Source organism: Amblyomma mixtum, chromosome 2, assembly GCF_055824585.1.
Source record: "Amblyomma mixtum isolate Tamu chromosome 2, ASM5582458v1, whole genome shotgun sequence".
NCBI lineage: Eukaryota > Metazoa > Arthropoda > Arachnida > Ixodida > Ixodidae > Amblyomma > Amblyomma mixtum.
The window spans coordinates 50181238-50208041 of NC_143013.1; the positions used below are offsets into that span (position 1 = coordinate 50181238).

The 26804-nt window shown below is 44.7% G+C and overlaps 1 protein-coding gene across 1 annotated transcript in view; it reads left to right on the forward strand.

Annotated features, from left to right (window-relative positions):
• The window catches only part of LOC149359309 (uncharacterized), a 49488-nt gene that overhangs the window by 19433 nt on the left and 3251 nt on the right, over positions 1–26804 (forward strand). The window contains exons 2-3 of the mRNA XM_089567635.1: positions 21636–21790; positions 25553–25626. Of these exons, the coding sequence (XP_089423761.1) occupies positions 21636–21790; positions 25553–25626 (229 nt within the window). The remainder of the gene's footprint in view (positions 1–21635; positions 21791–25552; positions 25627–26804) is intronic.

A 26804-nucleotide genomic window follows, 5' to 3' on the forward strand; every position in this document is an offset into this window, starting at 1 on the left:
ATCAGTTTGGTGCTCAACTCGAGGAATCCCAAAACATAAACATAGCTCCTGCTGTAATTTTTGTCACGCCATTCGCAGTCATCTGTGACTTAGTCTCGCGCATCACAAAATACCAGCAAAAAATTTTATTGCCGTCTCAATTTGCACCCATTTTTAAATAGACAAATGCAGCCTGGTTCCGAGTGCGTGTATTACACAATGCGTGAATAACTCTCAAGCAGCGCGCCATACACGCTCCAAACTTTGCAGCAGTCAGAGAATCGCTACAGTACCTAGGTACCGAGAACTAGTCGCAGCACTTCTGCACAATTAGAAATGAATAACTACGCCAGCACACAGCCACGAGTTCTTTATCGAGCGGCTGTGGCCTGCATAATGGGCAAGTCTCCTTGTTGATTTCTTTCTTGTCGCGAATAAAAACGAGAACCACTGCGCCCCGGCCGTGGTGAGTCTACGGCACCTTAGACTGGGCGCGGCTCTAGCTGAACTTTACATGATTATTTTTGATGCGCTCTACTCGTTACGTCACTAACCCGGAAAGACACGTGCAAAGCGCGAACGGAGTTACTATGCCTTGGTGTTTTCCCGCAGCTGTGCATGCAATCAATTCTAGTCGCCTTGCACGTGTGTCCCTTTCTATAAAAGACAAGATTTCATGATTCAGTAAACAGTTGTTAGTTCGTCCTTTGCGTGTCACTGTCCTAACGTGTCAGTCTCGTAACGTGTACAGCGCGTCAAAAGCATTCATGTCCAGTTATTGGGCCTTTATTAGTTTGAGCAGATTTTCTGTTTTCCCGATAGATGGCGACACTTTCCCATTTGTCTGGCTGACTTGAATCGGCGCGTTTTTATGAAGGTTGCGTTTGCCGGTTGCAGATATTTCCATTTCTAATTCACGAACCAGAGGAATACGATTTAAAATGAATTGCTGTACACAGAAGGTTCGAAAATGGAACATTTTAGACATGTATGGAACGCAAATACGCAGCATACTTAAGCAGCGTAGTGGCTTGTTGTTCTCTTTCCCCCCCTCTCTCTCTCTCTGACACGCGCGCGCGCGCGCACACACGCACACGCACGCACGCACACACACAGAGAGAGAGAGACAGAAGCTATGTCTCAAGCTTTAAAAGAGTAGAAAACTGAGCTAGTTGGTTCATAATTCTTGGTGATAATTCTTGGAGTCAACAGGCAAAAAAAGCAGCAATGCCAGATCGCACACCGAACAAGATTCAGCGAGTGTGTCAAAGGTGTGGTTTATAATATCCCTCTGGCTTGTGGCAAACAATATATAGGGCAGACGGGAAGGTGCCTTAATGATAGGATAAGGGAACATGCATCATCGCTATCAGGTGCCCCAAGCAGCAATCTAGCCCTGCATTGCAGAGATTGTAAAGAAAACAAAAAAAGGCAAAAAAGTGCGCAAGTGTGAGCCCAAGTTGCATGAAGTTCAAGTCTTGAAAAGGTTTGCAGACCAAGTGACACGTGAGATCCTGGAGGCATTGGCGATACGGGAAACAGGACAGCGGTGCGTTAGTACACCATCAATCTCTCTATCAAGAAAAGAAATTTCCTTCTTGAACGAACCCCACGGGAGATAAAAGCAAGATCTTTTTGACAAGGAAACAAAAAGCGCGGGTTTTCAAATAAAATTTTAGTTGACAGTCAGCTTCGTCTACGTTCTACGTGTTCCTTTCTGTGTCTGCGTCTTGTTATTTCGGCTGTACCCACCAAGAACTATGTCTCAAGCACTCGGGGTCGAATAAGACGGCTGCAGCTACAGTTCAAAAGCCGAGAACGTTGATTGTTTCCAAGGGACATTGAGCCGTGTCGCAGTGTGGGCATTGTCCGGGGGGAACATAACAGCAACTACCTTTTTTCTGTATGTACTTTCCCGTTGTTGGTATTCAACCGTTCAAAACAGTTCGTTACTCTGGTGTGCGAGTAGTATTTCGAAACCGAATAGAGTTCGAGTAATTAAGCTACATTTGCTATTGAATCGAACACGAACAGTGTAGTTAAAAACCGAATCGAATATTATCCGAATAATGAAAAAGCGTAATCGAATACGAATCGAACATTCGTGATCATTCGCTACATGTTAGAATACTGGTACAAAACGATATTTATGCGAAGCTGTGAAGCGCTAGCGACAATGCCCCTACGGCTCAGGTCAACGCCCCCAGCGGAGCCATAAGTCGTGGAATTAAAGCTGTAGCTGTCGAAGTACACTACATTGACCTCCAATAGCGGACACACAACAAGAAATGATGTCATGTCACAAGCATACATGAAAATTGATTTTTGCTAGTCATGAAGACAGCGAATAATCGAGCGACATTTAATGAGCGGGTCGAGAGTCGAGAGGTTTGCCAAACCTGGCTCTACCTTGTCGCGTCGCTCAATCTTGCCGGCCATGTGTTTGAGCATTATGAACATCGCCGCACGAATGGAACGCGTCGCGGCACTGAACCCTCCTTCGCGCGTAGACCGATCTCGGTAGCGTACTGCGTGACGTCGGAGCGGGCCCTGTTTTTCAAACAGTTATCGAAAAGTAATCATGGTGTGGCTTGTTCGAACTTAGAGCCACTTTTTGGAAAACCATTCGAAAACATGAGAACTGATTCTATTCGTTTCAAATCATTTTGAATGTGCGCAATTTGATTCACACAGCGAATTGAATATGAGGATATAAAATTTTCTATACTAAATTTTTTTTCCCATATTCCCACAAACGTTATTCCCACAAAACTATGTACTAACTATTATTGTCTGGCCTTCTTGGCGGTGATCGACCATGAGAATACTTGGGAGTGCCACAGGACTGAATCCATGACCTTCCTCCTCGCAAATGCATGCTGTCGGGTCTTTCTAGGAGGTGCTTCCACTGTTTTCATACTTTTTCGTTCCTAAATCAAAACGGAGCGTCCACATCTCATACTTTGTGATCAATAGACCTAATTATGCTTCCAGTTGATGCGGAGACGCTTAAGTGAGCTGCAGCAATCGGCAATCTTTGTTAATGCTTGCGTTGTCGCATTCTGCGGTATCCAACCAGTGGAAGCCTCGTTCATTTTTAACCAAGAGATGGCAGATCCAGAGGTAGGGTGTTCGCCTTGCGTGCAAGAATGCCGCAGTTCGAATTTCAGTGCCACGCAATTCTTCACCCTATAAAAAAAGGAAAAAAAAAACTCCAGCGTCAATTGACTTCAACCAGGCCTGGACTCCAGCCTGATGCCGGCGACCAGAGACGACAACACACCCTCTCACCAGCACAGATTTTGGCACCCTGGTGCAGCACTTGGATACCACCAGCTATATGAACACACCAACTAATTACCAGGCCTCAGCCCAAGGAGGATGCGGAGCAACTGACCAAGGCAGTGGTCAGATCAGTGACGCAGCGGAGAGCGCTAAGAATATCTGGTTCCGGACAAGCCGAATTGAAAACTAGACCTAGCATCATTGAATGGTACAACTTTACCGCTGAGGCTATCTTCGCAGTCTTCCTCGAGAAACTAGCGGGAGCCATATTAATCGTTTGCCATAGGCCTGGAGAGGTCGAGGGGACAGATAAAGCATATACTGTGGTAAAGGGCGTGCACGTACTTTGCTATCATGGTTTATCGGACCTGCAAGAGCTGAATGTGGGATTCCTGATCAGAAAGGTATAGCTGGCAACGTGCAGTATGACAGTTGTTATAAAGCTTAACAAGAAGTACATACTGAACGGTGTACGGGCTTACGCACGTACAGTCGTGAGCAAAAGTGGAGAGATCGGCGCTTCGGCGGCGGGAGCAGTTGCGGGGCCGCCCCACGGCGCTGCTATCTCGCCGCGCTCGCTCGCTGCGAGAGTGCCTCGAGTGACGACAAACTTCCCCCTCGCTCTCGCGCGGGTGTTTATCACGACTGATAAATTCCTAGTGCGGATTTCAGCTACTTTCCCTTCGGGAACTACACACTTTTCTTTTCACACTCCTCGTCGACGCGACCGTTCACCAGCAGAGTAGCCGAAATCCGCACTAGGAATTTATCAGTCGTGATAAACATCCGCGCAAGAGCGAGGGGGAAGTTTGTCGTCACTCGAGGCACTCTCGCAGCGAGCGAGCGCGGCGAGATAGCAGCGCCGTGGGGCGGCCCCGCAACTGCTCCCGCCGCCGAAGCGCCGATCTCTCCACTTTTGCTCACGACTGTACATCCAGTCGTAATCACCAAGTAGTTGAAGCGTTCTGTGAAGATGTGGAATCAGCAATGAGCAGAGCAAAGACGCATTACACTGCCCTCAACGCAAACTTCATTGCGAAGGTAGGCAAGAAGCAGGCCGGTGACCTGGCAGTGGGTGGTGGTGGTGAAAAACTTTATTTATTTGAAGGCCTCAAAAAAAAAAAACGAAAATTATGCAGCAGCATTGCGGGCGGCCTTCAGGCTGCCGGTTGTGGCGTCCAAGCCGTGCCTAGTCGCGACGTCCTCTGCCCAAGTCACCAGTCGAAGTTGGAGATTCGGCTCGGTAGATTATGGCATAGGTTTTAGGATTAGCGCGGAGGAGTTATAGTACAGTTCGCAGAATGAAATAGTTTGAGCCTCATAAATACCCTCTTCCGCAAACGGGGCAAGTGATCTTGACGCGCCTGAACAGCTAAGTTAAAAATGAAATAGACCATATTGTGAGTGAAGCCTGACGTAGGGAAGGATGTGGAGGTGGTGGGAAGGGTGAGATAGAGTCACCATAAGATGGTGAGGTTTCTTGTTAACTTAGATTTGAACAGGGAGCGGAGGAAATTGATTAGGAAGAAGCACATAAACGAGCTAGGGTAAGAGGGAAATTAGATGAACCTAGGATCTTACTAGAGAGCAGATATTCCGCTTTAACGGAGGACAATCACCTTACTATCCAGGAGATGAATGATAGCCTCACAAATATCATTACGGAGTGCGAAAAAAGAAGTAAGGGGGACTGTAACTAGACAGGATGCTGCCAAGCTCTTTCAGAAGGCAAACAACTCATTAAGAACCGCCAAACTATGGGTCTCTAACCCTATAAAGCCAATCAATAAAGGTGAGGTAAAAGACGCAAGAAGTATAATATGAAAACGACGGAGCGGGCTCTATAGAAGGGAGCAACCTATAGGGGTCAAGAGGAAATTAGTCTGTTAATGTTAAGTTATATGCTGATGATTGTGTCCTCTATGAACGAATTAAATCAAGTGAAGATCAAATCAGGCTAAATAATGACTTTCGGAAGGTGATGCGCTGGTGTGGTAGGTGGCAAATGGTGATAAATTTTGATAAAACAGTATATATGAGAATAACGCTTAAAAGGAATCCTCTTCTCTACCAGTATGGTACTTCCGACAGTGCACTCTCAGAGGTAACATGCTACAAATATCTCGGCCTATGGATTTCCAATAATCTTTCCTGGAACAAACATATTGATACCGTCTCGGCAAATGCTCTGCGCAAAATATTGTTCTTGAGGCGTGCACTACGGTTCGCTACTCCTGAAACACGTTTCCTTGCGTATAACACTATTGTGCGGCCAATCTTAGAATATGCCGTAATGATCTATATACCAAGATTAACATTAACAAATTATAAAGGATTGAAAAGAAAGCAGTAAGATTTATTTATAAGTCCTATGGCCGCACCTCTATCACTAATCTTATTAAAAAGAGTGGCTTACCATCCGTTACTGATAGAAACCGTATCTCTCGTTTGAAATTCTTTTTCCAGTTAAGTCATGGGCAATACAACATTGACATCTCGAAAATTGTTAGTTACTCTAGTGGTTATGCAAGACGCCTGAGACATTCTCTTTCCGTAAAACCTTTATCCACAAGAACGAACTGCTACAAATATTCCTATTTTCCTAGAACTATTACCGAATGGAACAACCTTGCTGGCCATATAGTCGAAGAGAATAATTTGTCCCATTTTGAGGCGCTGCTGCAACAAGTGACGAAATTTTGAATGTTCGGTTGATGAGTAATTTGCTGAGATTTACTTAATTATAACCTGTTGTATGCTTGGCTCTATGACTGCAGTATATATATTCTGAGGTTGTGAAATGATACAGTACAGTGTGATGTAATAATTTCGCTGCTGTAACGCCTTGTCTGCTGTATTTTCTTTTTTTTGTCCTTTGGTGTTACACAAATTATGTACCCACCTGCGATGGTCTTGTTGTTCAAGACCGCAGTATTTATAAATAAATAAAATAAGTCATTGACGCTAATAATGAAGCCGATGATGTGGACCAAATGGACGTTCCTCAGGCAATGAGAGGGTAAGTAAAGAAAGCTTTGCAAGCAATGCATGTTGATGATGATGAATTTTATTGCCCGAAAGAATCTGTGGCCAGCGAGCGCCATGGCACAGCGTGATTTCGTCTGCTCACGGTGGGGTCAAAGATCAATTTCCCAGGCATTTCCCCCTAGTGAAGCCAGGCACCAGGCCAGGGACCAGGGCAGCTTGTACACATTGTATCAGCGGTGGGTATCCGATGCAACTGGGGATCGAACCACACCTCTCCCTCATGCGAGATGGATGCTCAAACCTCTAGTCCACCGCTGTGGTACTTGTAAGCAATGCAACGAGGAAAGCGTGCAGATGGGGGTCAGGTAACTGCAGATTTGCTGAAGGACGGTGGCGACATTGTGCCAGAAAAACTGGCCGCCCTGTATACTCAGTGCCTCACGACCTCAAGAGTTCCGGAATCATGGATGAACGCTAGCATCATCTTAATCCGTAAGAAAGCTTGGGACGACAAGGACATGAAAATTAAATACAGTTAGCTTAGTGTCATTTTTCACGAGGTAATTAATAAGGTAATCAGGAACACAATTAAAGCAAGTTCGGATATTCAGTCAGCCATAAGGACCACGTTGGCTTTAATACAGAATGCACGACAATAGACCATATTCAAACCATCAAACAGGTGACAGGAAAATGGGCAGAATGTAAACAACTTCTTCATATAGCCTTCATAGATTACTAGAGAACATTTTACACAGTCTAAAACTCAGCAGCTAAGCAGCCATTGCGAAACCAGGGTGTACAGCAGGCATATGTAAAGGCACTGGAAAATATGTATGCGGCTGCACAGCCATCCGAAAAAAAAAATACCGATCAAAAAAGGTGTCAATCAAGGAGACACGACCTCTGCAGTACTATTCACCGCGTGTTTATAGCAGGTATACAGAGAACTCGATTGAGAAGAGTTGGGGACAAATGATAACGGACAATACCAGATAAATCTGTGATTTTCTGACGACATTTCTTCGCTAATCCTAGTACCGAAATGCAGGCATGATCAAGGACCTAGACAGGCAAATTAAAACGATGGGTCAAAAAATTAATATGAAGAAATTAATTTAATAGTGCACACTTTCGGAAGGGAACAGCAGTTTACGATAAGCAGCGAAGCATTGGAAGTGGTAAGACGATACATTCACTTAGGGCAGGTAGTGAGCGCAGATCTGGACCATGAGAGTGAAATAACTATAGCAGGGTAAGAACGGCGTGGAGTGCCTTCGGCAGACACTCCCAGGTGATGAACAGCAGTTTTCCAATATTCCACCAGAGGAAAATATAACAGCTGTAACTTCCGGTACAAGTGGGGTACATTAGAATTAAACACACACACACAAAAACATTGTTTTTGGCCCCGTGGTAGGCATATCGATGACACTATAGAACTAAAATATAATAATGAAGTCATCTAGCGCTCCGCATATCATATATTTCTTGGAGTTGTGTTCGAAGAACATGGTTTGAGCTTGTCAAATCATATCGACGACATAACAACCAGTATTGCGAGATCCATAGGTATTATCAATAAAATAAGGAACATATTACCTCCACAACTGAAAAAACAGCTATATTATAGTCCAGTGCATTCAAGCCTTCAATGCTGTTTATCCGTTGGGAACGACGATGAAAACAAATATAGATAAGTTATATATATTACGTATTATTGAGAACGCACCCTACACGAGTCATTTTGCTCCGCTCTTGAAGAAGAACAATGTATTAACAATCGAAAACCTAATTAACAGGAAAACAGCAATTACCACACTCCACGCAATCTAGCTTAATTAGACTTTTTTTTTCCAAAATACCTCCCGAAAGAACACGAATACAACACAAGGTACCCAACTTACAACAAGGGTAAAATACGATCAAATTACGGCATGCAGCAACAATAAATTTCTAAACCATAATTCTTAAATCGGCGCCCTGCCATCATGACATTAGTAAATCAATCATATTTTTTAGCACTCCTCAAAAAAAAAAGTTGAATGTGTACTTCTTGTCACTTTAGGAGGAACTTTTCTTCTTAATGCATCCAGTTGCTTTTAATGCCCGCATTATATTTAATGGTTTAACCCTCAAATCCCGCTCGGTGTCAATGCCTGTATTATGTTTACCTTTTCTAACCGTTCTTCAGAGCCCGTAACCTATTCATTTTTTTTCCCTCATCATATACTGAGGTGTTGAGTGTATTGAGAGACTGAGACTCGTCAGACATCTGTGCCTTTTTGACAACCTCAAATAGACATTCACTTAAATTCAGTTCGATAAACTCGAGGGCTAACGAAAAGGGCGGAAGTTGAGGACAATGCAGCGAGTTATGAAAAGGAAAAAGGCAGGAGTAACGTTAAGGGACAGGAAGAGGGCAATATGGGTCGGAGACCAAACAAGTGTTAATGATATCCTATTCGAACTCAAGAAGAAATTGGCATGGGAAGGGCGTGTAATACGCAGGCAGGATAACGCTTTAAAATAACGGAGTGGATTCCAAAAAAGGGCAAGAGTAGCAGAGGGCATCATATAGTCAGGTGAGGGAATGATATCAGGAAGGTGGCTGCCGTTGGAACATAACAGGCTTAATTGGAGAGATATGGGAGGGGCCTTCGTTCTGCAATGGATGAAGTTAGGCTGATTATTATGGATAACAGCATGACTACATCCACGTGGCATTTCCACCTGCTATTTATCGCAAAGCGGCTCTCGGCGATCTTGAATAGGGAGCTTGTGCACACAGGCCACGTTGTTTTTTGTCGTTGCACCTTTGGGAAGAGAGAAACACTACTCTTCAGTTACTAACTGGCATCCCGTTATCAACGTAGCCACCCACTGTTGAGTGATGTTGAGGGCAGTCTCGCAACGTTTATTCCATGCACGCTCAGACGGACCTCGTTGTTGACTGTGTTATAAACAAATAACGATCCACACTGCGATCTTCAGCATAGTCGCCACTGCTAGAGTTTTTGAGGTTTTAATATGTGCATATTTTCCTCCGGGTCGCATTTAACAGTCATACCCCCCCCCCCCCCCCCCCCCCTCCCCACTGCATGATCACGAGTTACAGTACGCAAGCCGACCACGGCGAGCGGTGCCCTTGGAACAAAGGAATGACGACAAAGTGCTGACACACAAGCGGGATTTATTGCTGCTACAAACAATAAAAGCCAGCTATAGCGACAGACGAGAAGTTCCTAGGACGGGCTACGGTCGAGAGTCAAGGACGTTCGGCTCATCAGCACGGGCAATTGTCCGCCCGGGTCAGGGCTGCGCAACACAGCGCGCCGAGGCCAACCGGAGCGACGCTTCGAGATCCGATCCTGCGATGCTGCGTTCCGCTTGCGAATACCGGGCCGGGAACGATCATCCGCGCCCGTCAGGTTACCCGAGCCGAAGGCACAAGATTAGCTTTACACTCTGCCCGCCGTGCTCGCACCGTTCATGGGCCAAGCAGCAGAAGTAATCGGTCCAATATTGGAAGCGTATTGGCAAAGAACGGCACTACAAAGGATCAGAGTAAAACCATCTGTTTGCAATACTTGGCCGATTACCTGTGTGGCTTGGGGATGCTTGCTGCGGCGGAACCGGGAAACGGACCACTGCACGGAGGTCATGCGGGTAATCTCGACTCCAGGACGGTCGCCTGGTGAGTCCTTACAAGCTCGCCATTCGCACTGACGTTCACGGCTGCCGACAACTGAAAGCGCATGCTTACTTGATCATTCACGGCCGCCGAATTTTAATAATACGTCATCATCACCAGCCTGACTACGCCCACTGCAGGGCAAAGGCCTCCCCGATATTTCTTCAATAAATTCTCTCCTGTGCCTGCTGCGGCTACACTATCTTCGCAAACTTCTTAATCTCATCCTCATTCCTAACTTTCTTCCGCCGCCTGCTACGCTTAACTTCCCTTCCTTACATGCCCTGCCCATTTCTTCCTCTTGATTTCGACTAGGACGTCATTAACCCGTGTTTAATCCCTGAACCACTCTGACCTCTTCCTGTCTCTTATCGTAACAGCTGTCATGTCTGGATAAAACTTTGCGGACAGGGTTAATCTACGCTATTTTAGTCCTCATATTTAATCCTTATTTCAGTTAAAGTCAATTTATTTCGCACATGAACAGACGTGGTAAGTTGTGCCCGCGAGATGAGGCGAAGGAATACTCGTTTGTCTCCTGACGAATCCGTCACCCCAGGCTTACACATCTGACGTGCGTGAGAAAGGGCTTTAAAAAGAAAGAAAAATAAAAGTGCCCTGCCTACACATCTGACAGCCAGCACAATACACTTGGAATAGGCAAGATACAATGATAATTGTACGGGCATGCAGACAAACATCGCAACACAACAACCAGAAAATAAGGTTATACAATGACAATTACACAAACATTCCACACTGCAACTGTATATCAAATTCAATCACGCAATATAAATCACGGAAGTATATAGTATTTTTACGTGTGTAGTGTCAAGTGAAAGTTATTGCATGCAAGTCCGAAGAAGGCAGGAAGACTACTTTTACTTGTTTTTTAAGGGAAGACACAGGTCTTTAGATGGTAAGAAAAATTCAAACATTTTGGTTTAAAAAAAACTGCATATCCGGGTTCAATATGCTTTAAAGTACCTACCTATACAGTTTCAGGGTTTTATTTCACTTCCAGCTACTACAACATCCATGTACTTGACGTCTCTGAAACGCCGAAATAACGATTCCGAGCAAAATGAGGCCGAACATCGCGCGAGAAACTTTACGGAAAAAAAAAAGAACTCGTATTGTGTCCTCATGGCACGCTGTTTTGGACATCGAGGTTTTGGAGAAGACAAAAAAAAAAAATGAACGATTGGCGACTGTAGTGCCACGGGAAGAGCTCGTGGAAGGACTCATTCTTAGGGATATCAGCAGCGTGAGTGCAGCGCTTGAAGAAGAGGCTAGCATTTTTTGTGATAGGAGCCGTGGGGCCGTGTGAACCACGAACTGCTGTAAAGAACCGTGCGGATGGCTGTGAAGATAAACCAAAAAGTGGTGGTTTGCGTTAGGTCGTGGCCAGAGGACTGTCACAGGCGTGTAGTGACCGGCGAAGTGAGATGACTAGAAATTGAAGTGATTGGAATCGTTTCGGCCGATATGATAGAAGTCCTTTTTTTTTTAACTTTTATACCTGCGAAATAGAACTCAGTGACCTCAGCTGCAGTATATATGCACTGAAGGAGTGGCGATGTCTTGTGAAATGCCATGAGGCAGAAGTAGCTTTGCTCTCCAAGAGCTACAGCTTCCCTCCACTACAGCGTAGCCTTCTGCTGATACAACGTACAGTCTTTGTGAAAAGTAACCAGGCTGCATGGTTTGCTTCTAGCTTGTATATTCCTAAAGACCAAAAATTGTTGGAAGGTAAAAAGACCCTCAATCCTTACTTTTAACGACCATTACAGCTTCAGGGAAGCTGTAAGGGCTCCACTCCACGAGCTCGAAGCAAACCATGAAGCCTGGTTACTTTTCACAAAGACTGTACTTGCAAGTGTGCCGGTCGGCGATGTTGTGACGATGTGCCGCTGAGGAACTGGAAAGGAACTAGCATCGTCCTTCTCCTTCTCCTCATCATCATAAGTCTGACCACGCCCACTGCAGGGCAATGGCCTGTCCTACACCCGCAAAATTCTTAATATCATCCCCCCACCCAACTTTATGTTGCCCCCTGCTACGCTTGCCTTCTCTTGGAATCCACTCTTGTTACCCTTAAGGACCATCGGGTATCTTGCCTTCGCATTACATGTCCTACCCAAGCCCATTTCTTTTTCTCGATTTCCACTAGGATATCACTAAGCCGCGTTCGTTCCCTCACCCACTCCGCCTGCTTCCGATCTCTTAACGTTACACCCATCAGTTTTCTTTCTACAGCTCGCGGACGCCAAATTTGTGAGGACTCTGAGAGATGATTGCAGGTCTTATTTTCAACAAACACCAAAGTACAAACAATAAACGAGGCGGCTTTTAACGGAAAGGAAACCAATTACAATATGAGCGAGAAGAAAGGAAAGGAACAAGAGAACAACGCAACAATACACGGGAAAAACACACGGGGGAACAGAACAAAGTGCTTATGATAAATGCAGGAAAAAGAGTCAAAGAGGAAAGTTCACACTACTTGTCTTATTCGAGCAACGAGCGGGGAGGACTGGCTGGTTGTCGGGCAGTCAGGGAGTCTCTTGGCGTTCCAACGTCGATGTTGATGCGACGCTACCGCAGCGTCGGCGTCTGTGGGCTCCCGGCACGGTTCCCAGGTCTGGTATCCCGGAAAAAGGTCACGTAGGCGCCAGAGGCGGCCTGTGTGGAGCAGCTGACGGATGGACGGAGAAGAGTGGCGCCTGGGCCTGGTGGTTGAGGCTCTCGACGATGGATGTCCAGGTCTGGTGGCCCGGACGTCTGCGGCTAAGGCCCAAGCCCGGAACTCGGGGAGCCAGCAGAACTCGTCCACGTCCGTCGCCCACCGTTGTCCCTGCGTTGTCCTTAACTTAAGCTGAATCCTCTTCGTTAGCTACCACGTTTCTGCCCCATAGGTGAGTACCGGTAAGATACAGCTGTTGTATACTTTTTTGAGTGATATTGGTAAACTAAAGTTCACCAAAACCCCTCATGCGTCGAAGTTAAAACTTACCTTCCTTGGTGTGGAAGTCCAAAGTGGTGACGTACATCAGACAGCCGGCGAAAGGTGTTCACTATAATTGCGTCAGACTAACTTCTTCACCCTTGTTATGCAGTAACTGAATGACTGCTAGGGTTTCGAATGAGTCAAATGCTTTCTCATGATATGTGAGGTTTGTTAGAGGGGTCAAGCATATTGTGCGCATTTTTCTACCACTTGATCGATGTGGTGAAGGGGGTCTATTCTTTAGTAGCCTTATCGCATGCTAGATTGGTCCTTTTGCCGACTGAAGTCTAAGGTTTCTCTGCCTCAGCGATTACCTTTGTATATACTTTGTACATAACGCACAGCAGTTGAAATGATCGTATACGTGAATTTGGGATACTACCTTTTCCTTTTGATAAATGATGGGTACTCATAGCATTTGCCCTGAGGCTATTTCTGGTCTTTTAAGTGCGACAGAGACAAAGAAATGGATAAAGCTGATTCATTTGAACGCGAGATCTGTTAACCAAAAGCATGATGATTTGTTGTTGCTACTAGAGGCATGTGCTATACCATTCGATGTATTGATGCTGACCGAGACGTGGTACACTGACGACAGCGACTATTTTGTGCTGGAAGGCTACAATCATTATTTCTTAAATCGAAAAAATACTAGAGGAGGTGGTGTGTCTATTCAAACTTGTCTAACCGGTTTTGAAATCGTACCGGAATACAGCTGTATTACCGGCGACTATGAAACTCTTTGTATTAGGAAAGGCACAAATATGTTCTCTGTTATTTACAGACCTCCAAATGGAAGTATTTCCGCGTTCCTGCAATTTTTTGATGGGTTACTCTCTCATGCAAACTGTAATGGTTGCTTACTAACGATAGGCGGTGATTTAAATATTGACATTCTGAAGAACACAGAACCCACTACAGACTTTTTACTTGTTTTACAGTGCAATGCCTTTCAGAATGTCATTGCCACTCCAACAAGAGTCACTCCTTTATCATCATCACTGTTAGACTTGTTCGTGACTAATTCATCGTGTAATATTCGGTCAGGTGTCATAAGCTCTGACATCAGTGATCATATGCCATTTTTTTTATTGATAAAGCGACACAATAACTTGAACCAAAAATGCCATACAGTCACGTACCGCGAAATAACACCGCATACTTTGGAAGAGTTCCGGCATGCAATTATTCAGACGAACTGGAGTGAAATTTTTGCAATTGAAGATTCTAATGCGTCATACAACAAGTTTATAGAAATTTTCAAGCAAAAATATTTCGCTTGCTTCAAACTAAAAACACATCGAAGTTTCAAGCACTCCCGTAAGCCTTGGATTACCCGCAGCATAGTCAAACTTATAGCTGAAAAACACAAGCTCTATCAATCTTTTGTAGACTCTCGTGACGTCAACAAACTGAGGGAATTCAAGCGTTTTCGAAATAAATTAAATAAAGCTATCAAAAAATCTAAGCGCGAGTATTACGCTCGCCTTTTTGATAGTGATTGTCTGCAAAATAGCGACCTAGTTTGGAAAAATCTAAATAGACTACTAAAGAGGAACGTACAGGGAAGTTCAATACCAGACCTCGTAATTGATAATCAAGAAGTAAGCGGAACAGTGCTTGCGGACCGCTTCAACAAATTTTTCGTAGAAATAGGAAGCACGGCCTACTGTTCCGAGGCCTCCTCTTCTGTGCGTTCAGTATCGCAAAGCTTATTTTTTCACCCTTCTTGTCAGTCAGAAGTAATATATGTTTTTCAAGGACTCAAGAACAGCCACAGCGTTGATGCGAACGATATGGAAATAAGACCGATAAAATATGTTCTGGATATAATTGCGCCCACGTTAACACACGTATTTAATTCTTCCCTATCTACTGGCGTTTTTCCCACCAATATGCAAGTCGCCCGTGTCAAGGTCTTACACAAAGGGGGTGACAAAAATAATTTAAGCAATTACCGACCAGTATCCATCCTTCCGATTTTTTCTAAAGGACTCGAAAAAGTTGTTAATATACGCATTGAAAGCTTTTCAAGAAAACATAACCTCATAACGGATCACCAGTTCGGTTTCAGAAAACACCGCTCCACAGAAGACGCTCTTTTAAGACAAAAAGAGGTAATTTTGGAAAATTTCGAGAAAAAACTTACAACTTTAGGTATTTACTTAGATTTCAGCAAGGCATTTGACCGTGTAAATCATCCAATATTACTAGAAAAATTAGAGCACTATGGATTTCGGGGTATTTCACTTAAGCTCATTCGGTCATACTTGACTGGCCGGCATCAATATGTTGAGATAAACCGAAATAAATCGCACTTACAAGAAATTCCATCGGGTGTCCCACAGGGAAGCATTTTAGGACCCATTTTTTTTCTTTTCTACATCAACGATATTGTAGAAATTTACAGAGATTGCACAATTGTCATATATGCAGACGATTGCACAGTATTGATATCTAGACAAAACTTAGAAGAAATAAAAACAGATGCCAGTTTATTCTGTAACAATCTACAGGAATGGTGCCGAAAAAATAGCCTGATACTAAATGAATCCAAAACAAAATGTATTCTTTTTCGTGCACCCGGAGTCCTACCTGGAATATCTCCCACCATTACCTTCGGTCCGTATACATTTGGGCTGGAAACGTGTGTGAAAACGCTTGGCATGTTCTTTTCCGAGCACATGTCCTGGAACGAGCATGTTCAACATCTGTCGACAAAGCTAAGTAGGATTGTAGGTACAATAAACAAACACCGTCACACCCTCCCACTAGCTACAAGAAAGCTCTTATATAATGCCCTTTTCTATTCACAACTCCGCTACTGTATACTGCTTTGGGGAAATACCACCAAGTCAAACATCAATAAACTTGCCTTAATACAAAAACGGGTAATCCGCATTATTGAAAACACATCATTTTTAGAACACACAGGACCCCTTTTTCTCAAACATCGCATTCTAAAAGTGGAAGATATGTACTCTTATAACCTATTAAGTAAGTACAAGAATGCAATACAAGGAAAATCTGAGACATTTCTGACCTTAGCTAGACTACAAAAACCAACAAATACCTATTCATTTCGCTATCAGTCACCATGGCTCATTCCATTTTCCCGTACAATGTACGGAAAACAACGACTAAAACACGCCATACCGCATGCGCTCAATGAACTGGACGAAAAACAAATAGACATTCTGCAAATGTCGCACAAGGGAATTTATAAAATTTTTGTTTAACCTGTACCACGGATTCCTTTTTTTCTTTTAATCTTGTTTCAAGTGTCTATTTTGTTTATTGTTCTGCATGTGACAATTCACAATTGACTGCTCTTTTCAGAGGACTGTTTTATCAATTTTGTAAAACTATGTGCTGTGCAAGTGCTTGCTGTCTGGGTGGCGGGAGCTTTGTCAAGCTGCAACTAAGCAGCTTTTTCTTCCGTCACCTTTTTTGCTCAAGGAAAATAAAGAAATTTCTTCTTCTTCTTCTTCTTCTAAGCTGATCGGTCTGTGATTTTTCGAGTCCTTGACGTCCCCTCTCTTACGGATTCAGATGATGTCAGCGCTCCTTCAAGATTCCGGTAGTCTCGAGGTCATGAGGCACTTAGTAAACAGCGTGGGATTTTTTCTATATACATTATATGCATAAAATGGTAGTAATTGAGAAGTTGCAAGCTCGCCACAGCCTCGAAGGCTAGGTTGTGAAGGATGCAAAGTAGACGGAAGGGATAGTGACACAGAGCTGCTGGCCCTTTATTAGCAGTGTTTGCGAAATCACGGCCACGAGACACGCGTGATACCATCAGCTCACGCTTGCAAAGGCCCACCTTATTTGAGACAAAACAAACGAAAAGCGAGCGTACGCAACCACAGCCAAATAAAATTATTTGGATTAGCATGTGAAGGTGTCCCTGTTATTTTGAAAATTTATTATATTAATTTTCGGGGCACAGTACAATAAAAACAATGCATCGCAAGGAATCCATCTTTCTCTTTTATGTCAATAGCGTTTATTTGTCATTGTACGCCTGATCCGCTACGTTGCAGTACGTGGCAGAATGTTTTCGTCTCTGCAACCAGGCACTGGTCGAGGCTGGTTGCGACACCTCTAAAACTGCGGTGCACTCCGATTTTCAAGCAGCTATCAGAGCCATTCAAACAGGCAACCGTTCATCTCATCTTCGCGAAGAGCTGATGGACGCACTGACTAAACTCTCACCCAGCCCTGTTTGGATTAGACGGGGCTACCGGTCATGCCGGGATCGCAGGTAACGAGCTGGCAGATCGGCTTACCCGCGAAACTTCACATCGGGCACTTGTGATACCCTGCCCATACCCGTCGTCCGGACCAGAGTCCCTACAATATCGGAAGCAAATCAGCATACACTACGACAACCTTCGAGAAAATAACAAAAACATATCATCGCCGCACCTCGCACTCTTACACCTCGTCCATTCGTCTCCTATGTAAAACTGAGCTTAACATCCTTTATAAACAAGCCAGGGCATATCTGCACCGTTCACCGGGACACACCTCCATGCCCCAGCTGCTCTGACCACTACACCAACCTCTACCATTGTCTCTTTTAAGTGCCCATCAGCCATATAATCATCATCATCATCATCATCATCATCATCATCATCATCATCATCATCATCATCATCATCATCATCATCATCATCATTATCATCATCATCATTATCATCATCATCCTGACTACACCACCTGCAGGGCAAAGACCTCTCCCATATCTCTCAATTAACCCTGTCCTGTGCCAGCTGCGGCCGCCCTATCCTCGCAAACTCCTTAATCTCATCCGCCCACCTAACTTTAGAACCCCCTGCAACGGTTGGCTTTCTCTTGGAATCCACTCCTTTACCCTTAACGTCGATCAGTTATCGTGCCTCCGAATACATGTCCTGACCGAGCCCATTTCTTCCTATTGATTTCGACTAGGATATGTCAATAACCCTCGTTTGTTCTCTGACCCACTCTGTCCTCTTCCTGTCTCTTAATGTTACACCTGTCATTTCCCTTTCCATAGCTCACTGCGTTGCCCCCAATTTCAGTTGAACCCATTTCATTAGCCTCTACATTTCTGCCCCATACCTTCTCCTACCCGTACGTCACCCCTATCCGTCCCCTATTTCATGGATCGCCTCGGACCAGCTGCAATGCCAGCTGGCCCTCGTGCGGCAAGCCCGCTGCCAACTTAGCGGCTGACACAAAAGCTGCAAATGAAGTGTTTCCTCTTTCTTGTTTGCTATCGCTTGCTTGCAAATGTGCAAAATCGGGGTGCACACGAACCAAAGAGCGCGATGTAAATGAACAGCATGGCGCAGAGAAAGAAGAGAGAAAAACTAAAACAAAAGCCGACCAACACAGCCACCAGCAAGAACCGCCCATCCAGAACGCCAGGCATGGCCTCGTCGCAATACTGACGCTGGCTAAAGGTGATCGAACCTGAACCAGGAAGAGAAAAGAGAGGAAACATACGGGGGAACGACCGATAGCGCTAGAGACATGCCAGGCGGTTTCTGCAATATTTAAAGGTTCACAATTTCGACGCCAGAATCGGCGAGCCGCAAGCTACCTGCTGCAGACGCACCTTGCTTTGGGAATCTCCAGTATAGAGCACAGCTTGAGCACGCGTGAGGTCGACTGCACCCTGTCGGCTATGGCTTGGCTTGTGGCTCTGGTGCTTGCCACCTGTGCGCTTCGCGCGCACGCCGCCGCAGTGGGCAGCGATTACGCCGAGACGCTACTGCAGCAGAGGCCTGACTTGGGCGTCTACCAAGACCTCACCAAGGTAAGACGATACTGCGGCTGAGCACTCTCAGCGACGACTGCACCTCGCTCGACTGTCTGCTTGCAGTTTACGACGAAACAGAGTGAAAGCAAAACAGTCTTCGTATTATCAACACACTAGAAAACCAAAGCAAAAAAGGGTTAAGTGTCGCAGAATGGTGAAATGAGAACGCGTGAGCAAGCGGTGCTAGGAACGGCTATTTCACTAGAATAAAAGGGGATTGCAGTTAGAAAATTTTCTTTACATATTCTATAGGCTCCCCACAGACCTTTGTCATCATCATCATCAGCCTGACTACGTCCACTGCATACAAAGGCCTCTCCCATGTCTCTCCAATTAACCCTGCCCGTTGCCAGCTGCGGCCACTGTATCTCCGCGAGCTTCTGAATCTCAATCTCATCCGCCCACCTAACTTTCTTTGTCAATCTCTTCTGAATGAAGTCTATAAACTTACTATAGAAAAGTCCTATAGACGAGTCTATAGACAAAAGATATCATATGAACGGTCTATAAAAAATCTACAGATTTATGGTCATACGTTTTTAATAGACTATTGTATATAGGGGTCTATAGAAATGAATAGACACAAAGAAATGTCTATAGTAACGCAATAGTGTCTTTAAGAGGACTATAAAAAGTCCATAGATCAAGTCTATCGCCAACCGATGTCCGAGGGAAGAAAAGTGCATGACCGATTTATATTAGTAGTAACTGCCTCAAGGGCCAAAATTCGAAGAAAAATCGTTTGACCAGGTTAAGGAGAGCGAGTGAACAAAATAACATGGGTTAGGTTAAATGATCTAAACGAGTAGCGTGGATTAGAGAACAAAACAAGGTTGTGACGACATATATCTGGGATCAAAACGAGGAATTGGGCTTGAACAGTGCATATAATGGCCAGGAGATATGACCGATGGTCTGTATAGTCCAAACAGTCAAATATGGGAAGAGAAAAGTAGTCGAGGTACGACTGAAAGCCCGGCCCTGTGATGAGAGTATAAGTTAGGCTAAACAACAGTGTAAATGACAGGACGAAAAAGAGCTGCTAACACGATCGCTGACTTAAAACAGAGCTTTTATTTCAAGACTGCAAAAAATATATTAGGAAAGTGAAAAGTTAAAGAAGAACAGCAGAAAACTGCAAAACCGAGTGGCTATAAAAAAAATCAATGAAAGTGGATTGGAGAGCACCAATCATTCAACCAGCCGCTGCACGGGGCGAAATCTTCACCATAATCTTCCAGGTATGCCACTTCATGAGTAAAACGTTAAAAGTGAAAAGTGTGCTTTTGCTGTTATATTCTATTTCGTACTGTTTTCGTGTGCGTCATGAATGACAAAAGACCAGCACAAACCTTTACACATTCTAATGTGTGTGTACGTACCGAGTTGATCACTCAAGTCCCAGCTCTGCTTCGCAGTGTCTTTTTGCTGCGTCTGTCATGGAAACATCTTTTCCCTCTTCCACCCTCACCGAACCATCTCAGAAGTGCGACTGCAGCACTGAAAGCGAATCCCTGCCGAAATAAAGAGCTGAGTACAACTACTCGCCAATATATGGTTTCCACAGTACGCAATTGCAGCGCCAGCATCTTGGCTCAGTGCGCTGTCATTGTTGCATGGCGCAAAATAAAAATAAATAAATGAATTTATTGAGGAAAGAGGACCCGGGAGGAGGGGATGGGCAGGTCTAGGAAAGCGGTTCACTGGATGAAGGATTATGGACGATCTCATGTAACGCCCAAAGGCGCATTTAAAGTGAAAAGCGGCTTTGTTCTTTAAACTGATGCAACCGTTTGTCATGAAATGGGGCGCTGTGCTCGCATTGTGGCACTCATAGCGTGTGTTGCAGTTAAATGCAGTGTAATTAAAAGAATCATTACCAAATCATGCAACCCGCTTAGAAAGCTGCTGATACAACTTGCAGCGATGCACTGTCAGTATCAATATTTTGATGCATGCATGCGCAAAAAAAAAAAAGGTATTTAACCCGGGGCCCTCCCGTACGGCATCCCTGATAGCCAGCAAACAACTTTAGGGTGCTGAAACCCTTATAACATGCCACACCTTGTACGTTTGCTTTGGTGCATTTTTCATGTTGACGGTTCTTGACAGAACGTTGGCTGCCTCCTTTTTATGTTTTATTTTGTCGGTCGCCATGTCTTCATAATCTACATGCGGATGTTACTCCCACTATGCGCATCCCGTCTCACACTTCTTCACTGAAACAAAGGCCGAATAACTATATCCTATCATCTTTGTTTTAATTAAGGGGGCACTGGTCGCTAACTCTTGAGTATACGATGGGCCAAAAGCACAAGCTAGACTTTGCGGCAAGGCGCGAAATAAGGGTGTCTTTTTTTTTCGTCAGCCTCATAATGTGCCGTTTCACCAAACATATGACCAACACAGTTCCCACTTCGAGTTTTTGGTCAATCTGCTCTCGCCCGGCCATAAGCTTGCCGTCCCGGTTATCTCAGTTGCTGTACTGACATAACCTTGTAGAATAAATACCATGAAGGAAAAAAAAAGGTCTCGGTTAGCTCAATTGGTAGAGCGACTGCTCTGGTGAAGCGGTGGTCCCATGTTCGAACCCCGGACCAGGACGAATTTTTCTTTAACTACGCAGTTTCTGAGAAAGCTGTACAGCTTTCCTTTGTAGCCATATGGCTGCGCTCGGGTGGATGTCAATGAGTAATTACTCGCTTATTACAAATCTACTCCACCTTGGGGGATTCCCCTGAACATTTGATCAACATGTCCTCACCGACCAGTTGGCGAGGTGTACTGGTCAAGGAGTGCTGGTAAGTCTCAGTCTAATTTTTTCTCTCTCTCCCCTCTCTCTCTGCTGGTCTCTCTTCTCGCGGCAGTGTCTGCACCGGGGAGCGAAGTGGCGAGTGCTGTACCGGAACCAGGAACAAGGAGAGTTCGGAACCGATGACGACTGCCTCGCGGAGACCCAGCTGACGGACCTGGTCGACGGGGAGGCACGCTTCCGGTTTCGCTACGGTCCGGGACACGAGCGGTGCGGCCCCTTTCCCTGTGGCTTTCCATTCCACTTGCTTCGGCTTTCGTCATAGCAACCAAATACCCGCATGCATTGCAGAGAGCCACGAATGTTCGCTTCTCTTTCATAGCGAGTTTACCCCTTCAGATTCTTCTGCGCGCATGCATGGATGTAGCGGCTTTGTTTACAAGGCGGCCTAGATGTCCACGAGAAAGCCTTCTTTGTGTCAGGCTCTTTATTTCTCCAGTCTGACTTTTGGTTTATGGTTTATGGTTTATGGGGTTTAACGTCCCAAAGCGACTAAGGCTATGAGAGACGCCGTAGTGGAGGGCTCCGGAAATTTCGACCACCTGGGGTTCTTTTACATGCACTGACATCGCACAGTACACAGGCCTCTAGAATTTCGCCTACATCGAAATTCGACCACCGCGGCCGGGATCGAACCCGCGTCTTTCGGGTCAGCAGCCGAGCACCATAACCACTGAGCCACCGCGGCGGCCAGTCTGACTTTTGAGGCCTTCTACTAGAAGAGGCCGCATATATTTCCCTAAATTTTTCTGTCTTCTTAAATAAAGAACAATGTTAGTTCAAACGGGCTGAGTGTAAGATGGCTCCTGGCGGTACTTAACGTAACAAGATTACATTTACAGGTGTTTGCACAACGATAAAAAAAAAGAGAAAACAGAAAAACAAACGAAATACGTATTACGAATCATTGCTTGGATTCAGACTTGCGGCAGCCGCGCCACCTTTTGGCCCGGATAACGGATACCTCTTACTATGATGCAAAGAAACCCTGTTGAAACAAAGAGAATAAACATGCAGTATCCAGAAAATCTGCAAGTCCACCCACCACTGTTCTTTGTGCTGTTTAGTGACGGCCCGTTCAAAAATTTCCGTTCATAGACTTCTGTACATAAAGTCTATAGCCTTTAGCAAAACGTTCAGTTGGGCGAGTTGGTAGATATTAATGATGTGAATATCTACCATGTCCCTTGTAGTTCGCGCTGTTCACATCATGAATATCTATAGCCTTTCTATAGATAAATCGTATAGACTAGACTATAATCAATACAAATCTTACAGTCCACAGATATATATATTTATGTCCATACACTTTTAGACTACTTTTCTGGGGACAGTCTATATACTATGAAGATAAAAACGAAATATTTATGGGCAGGCAATGCAGTCTATATAGGAAGTCTGTAGAGAGTCTATAAACCATTTTTATAAGTTAACAATACCAGTAGGTTGCGAATATATATAAACCGGTTTATATATATTCGTAACCTACTGGTATTGTTAACTTAAAACGTTTTAGATTTATTCCTGTTAGAAATTCATCACTAATCAAGGTGTTTGAAGCGGGCTGGGCACAACATGATGTTAATGATGATTTTATTTTATTGGTGCGACTGAAGCTTGGCCCAAGAGTGTCATGACCCTTTCCGGTCCTATGTCGGGCATCATCCGACAGCGGAAAAGTGCGCGCTGCTCATTTGTCGGGCATGACCCGACACAGCATTTTGTCTGCTATTTCTGTAGAAAAATTGCGTGCCATCTCAATGAAATTATTTCAACCTGAAAATTAGCTATTTCGCTTTCCTCCCGAGGATTGCAGCACCACATTGCTGCAAAAGTATTTTTGGTCATGTGTTCTCGAGGGCTAGAATTCGCGCCAAAAATCGCGGCGTGATTTCCATTCCAGCAGGCGTGTGTTCTGGAAAGATGTCTAATTATTCTGTATAAATCGAAGATGATTTTAATGATGAAGGCAACCATGTGCCTTTTTCGACAAGGATTTCGCGCTGTCTGCAACGACAGAACGATAAAAGGCGGCAGAAGGGAGACATTTTTTTTTTTTCCTAGACAAGCGAGAGGAAGCCTGGCCTCCACCCAGCAGAGAGCTTCGATAGGTACCACACTGTAATGAAATTCCGCTGCAGCCGTAGGGAAGGTGAAAAAAAAAATGCTTTGAATAAGTGTTTGTAACAAAATCATGATGTCACGCTCCCTTTTTTGCGAGGGGCTAAAAGGCCTAAAAGAATGCTCACTGGTGCAGTAGTCACTTAGGTAAGTACACCTGACCTGAAGGGCTGGAAAACGTGTTGTTGGCCTGCACGAGCTGAGGTCAAAGACCCAGTCTTGCAAGAATTCCACCCCAGAGAAGCCGAGCAACAGGCCATGATAAAACTTGTACCCATTGGAAAACCCAGTTTGCCCGGCGGCAATATGGGCTTGACCCCGCACCTTCCGAGTACAGTGCACCCCAATCAACAAGACGCCAGCACACCAAAGCACCAAACACACTACAAGCGAGCTCGGCCCTTATAAAAATGGTCGATAGGATTTCTATAGACTTCTTATAGACTGTATTGCTTTCCTACAGTTATTTCCTTTTGTCTATTTGGGCCGCCGCGGTGGCTCAGTGGCTATGGTGCTCGGCTGCTGACCCAAAAGACGCGGGTTCGATCCCGGCCGTGGCGGTTGAATTTCTTTGGAGGAGAAATTCTAGAGGCCCGTGTACTGTGCGATGTCAGTGCACGTTAAAGAACCCCAGGTGGTCGAAATTTCCGGAGCCCTTCACTACGGCGTCTCTCATAGCCTCAGTCGCTTCGGGACGTTAAACCCCATAAACCAAACCTAAACCAAACCTTTTGTCTATTTATATTCTACAGACTGCCTATAAACAAAAGTCTACTAAATGTATATGGCCATAAATCTATCGATTGTTTATAGACTGTCTATAATTTTTGTACATAGAAAGTCGGTAGACTTTATTCACAACGATCTATGGACAGTCTACAGACTGTATAAAGGCCTTTTTGCAGGGAAACGTAGTGTTAAGCAGTGGAAAGAGAATCCGGCAGACAGACAGACGAAGGCTTTCGCGGTAAAGTGTTAATTGGAAAAACGCCGACCGTAAGCAGCTCAGCGAGGGCGACAGTGACATGCGTACTTGGTAATCGTTAGGCATAGCGAAGCAGAGCGCGGTTTTGTTCTAGAATAATTTCACTTCGGAACTGAATCGTATTGCCAACTTCGTGCGATCATAAAAAAAAAATTGAACGCCATAGTTTTTTTTCTCCTCGCTCGATATCAGAATCATCGAAGTACTTCTTAGTAGCTAGTAAAAGATGCACGTACCGAATAGTGGTCCGAAGTCACTGCATATGCACCGGTAAGAAGGCGACCATCAAAGATAGAGTTGAGCTCGGCTGCTGACCCGAAAGACGCGGGTTCGATCCCGGCCGCGGCGGTTGAATTTCTAGAGGCCCGCGTGCTGTGCGATGTCAGTGCACGTGAAAGAACCCAAGGTGGTCGAAATTTCCGGAGCCCTCCACTATGGCGTCCCTCATAGCCTTAGTCGCTTTGGGACGTTAAACCCTATAAACTAAACTAAACTAAAAGCTAGAGTTGAGTCTATCGAGCAATAAAAGAGGATGGCGCTGTTTCTCGAGGGTCACTTCACGATTCCGCCTTTTTGCCATCTTTCACTTCAGACATAATCGCAGCGATCCTTTGTGACTGCAGGCAGGTTGTGACCAGTTCTGACAAACATCTTTTTTTTTTACCACGTCGAGTTTTGTTCGCTCGTACTTTGGTAGTGTTCCCTTTCCACCTATTCCTGTGCAACGCGTTTCATTATGACGTGGGATTCAGCGGTGCAGTCAGCAGTATAACTGGTGCATCTCTTTTTTACAGCAAAGAAAAAAAAAAGGAGAAAAATATCTTTCCTGCCATTCAGTATGAATATTTCGCCTTATTTGTTTTCAGGAACGCTACCTACTCCTTCAGGTCTTCCAAGGGACAGAAACACAAGAACATCTTCTTGGGACTTCTTGACGGTGGTAAGTGCTACCGAAGACCTCTTGCAAAATCCCAAATGATATTTGTAAGGAAAAAAAGTGGTATAATGTTAATAGAGCGCGAGAGAAGACAGATAAAAACAATGCCCTCTTTAAACGAAGTGTCCAAACGCACTCTTATAGACCATGTAGTTCATATTAGATTGATGTTTAGGTATGACCATCGACTTCGAACAGTAGCGTACGCTGCACGCAAGTAATTTGTATCCCCCTATGGTATATGTCACGTCAGCACTTTTAATTCAACATTCACCTATGCAAACGCAACAATAACGAAAGTCGCAGTGGAATCATCTGATGCTTACAACATAAATCATTTCCTGCCAACAAAATGACCCTCCTTAGGCTTATAGCAATGGTAGACCGTAAAATAGGATGAAGAATTCTGCACGTTCATCGAATACTTCTCCCAGTATGGGTAAGATGAGAAAACTGATAGAGAAACACGCAGTAAAACTTCGCTGTAACAGGGGATTCGCGCTGAAGTGAGCCACCCGCGCTTCTAAGGGGCGCCTCCAGAAACGCTGTTTACTTGCGTGTAAAAGCAAGAGCGCGAACACCTTGTTCTCAAGTTGTGTTTGGAGCACACGCACTGCAAAACACGTACTTGTTTACCATATGCATTCGCCTTACATCTGGCTGCGTAAGCTGTACTAAAGCCAAGTACAACCTACAAGTCACTTCGTTTCCCCCCTGAAAAGAACAGTAGAAAGAAAAAGTCAAGGTAGGTTTGAAGAAAGAATTATGTGATGTAACGGACCGTTTACAAGAGTGATTGTACTGAACGGGTAATCAACAGCATCGATGAATGGTTTGTAACCAGGAGAACAGGCGGAGAGGCATTCAGGCCTACAACAATCTCACGAGAAGGCCAGCTTCCGCTCTTGCGGTTTAAGTTGCACTTAGTTTGCGCGGTTGAAGGGGATTTTTATCGGTATAATGCGCACGCGCAATGTATACCGCTGTACCTAGGTCCCGCCTCAATCAATTCTTAAGAAAGCATATGTATGGTATGGTATGGCCCTTTGTATTATTGTATGGTATGACATGGTGTGGTATGCTAATATATGGTATGGTGTGGTATGGTATGGCATGGTATGGTATATGGTATGGTATGGTATGGTATGGTATGATAAGGCATGGCACGGTGTGGTGGGGTA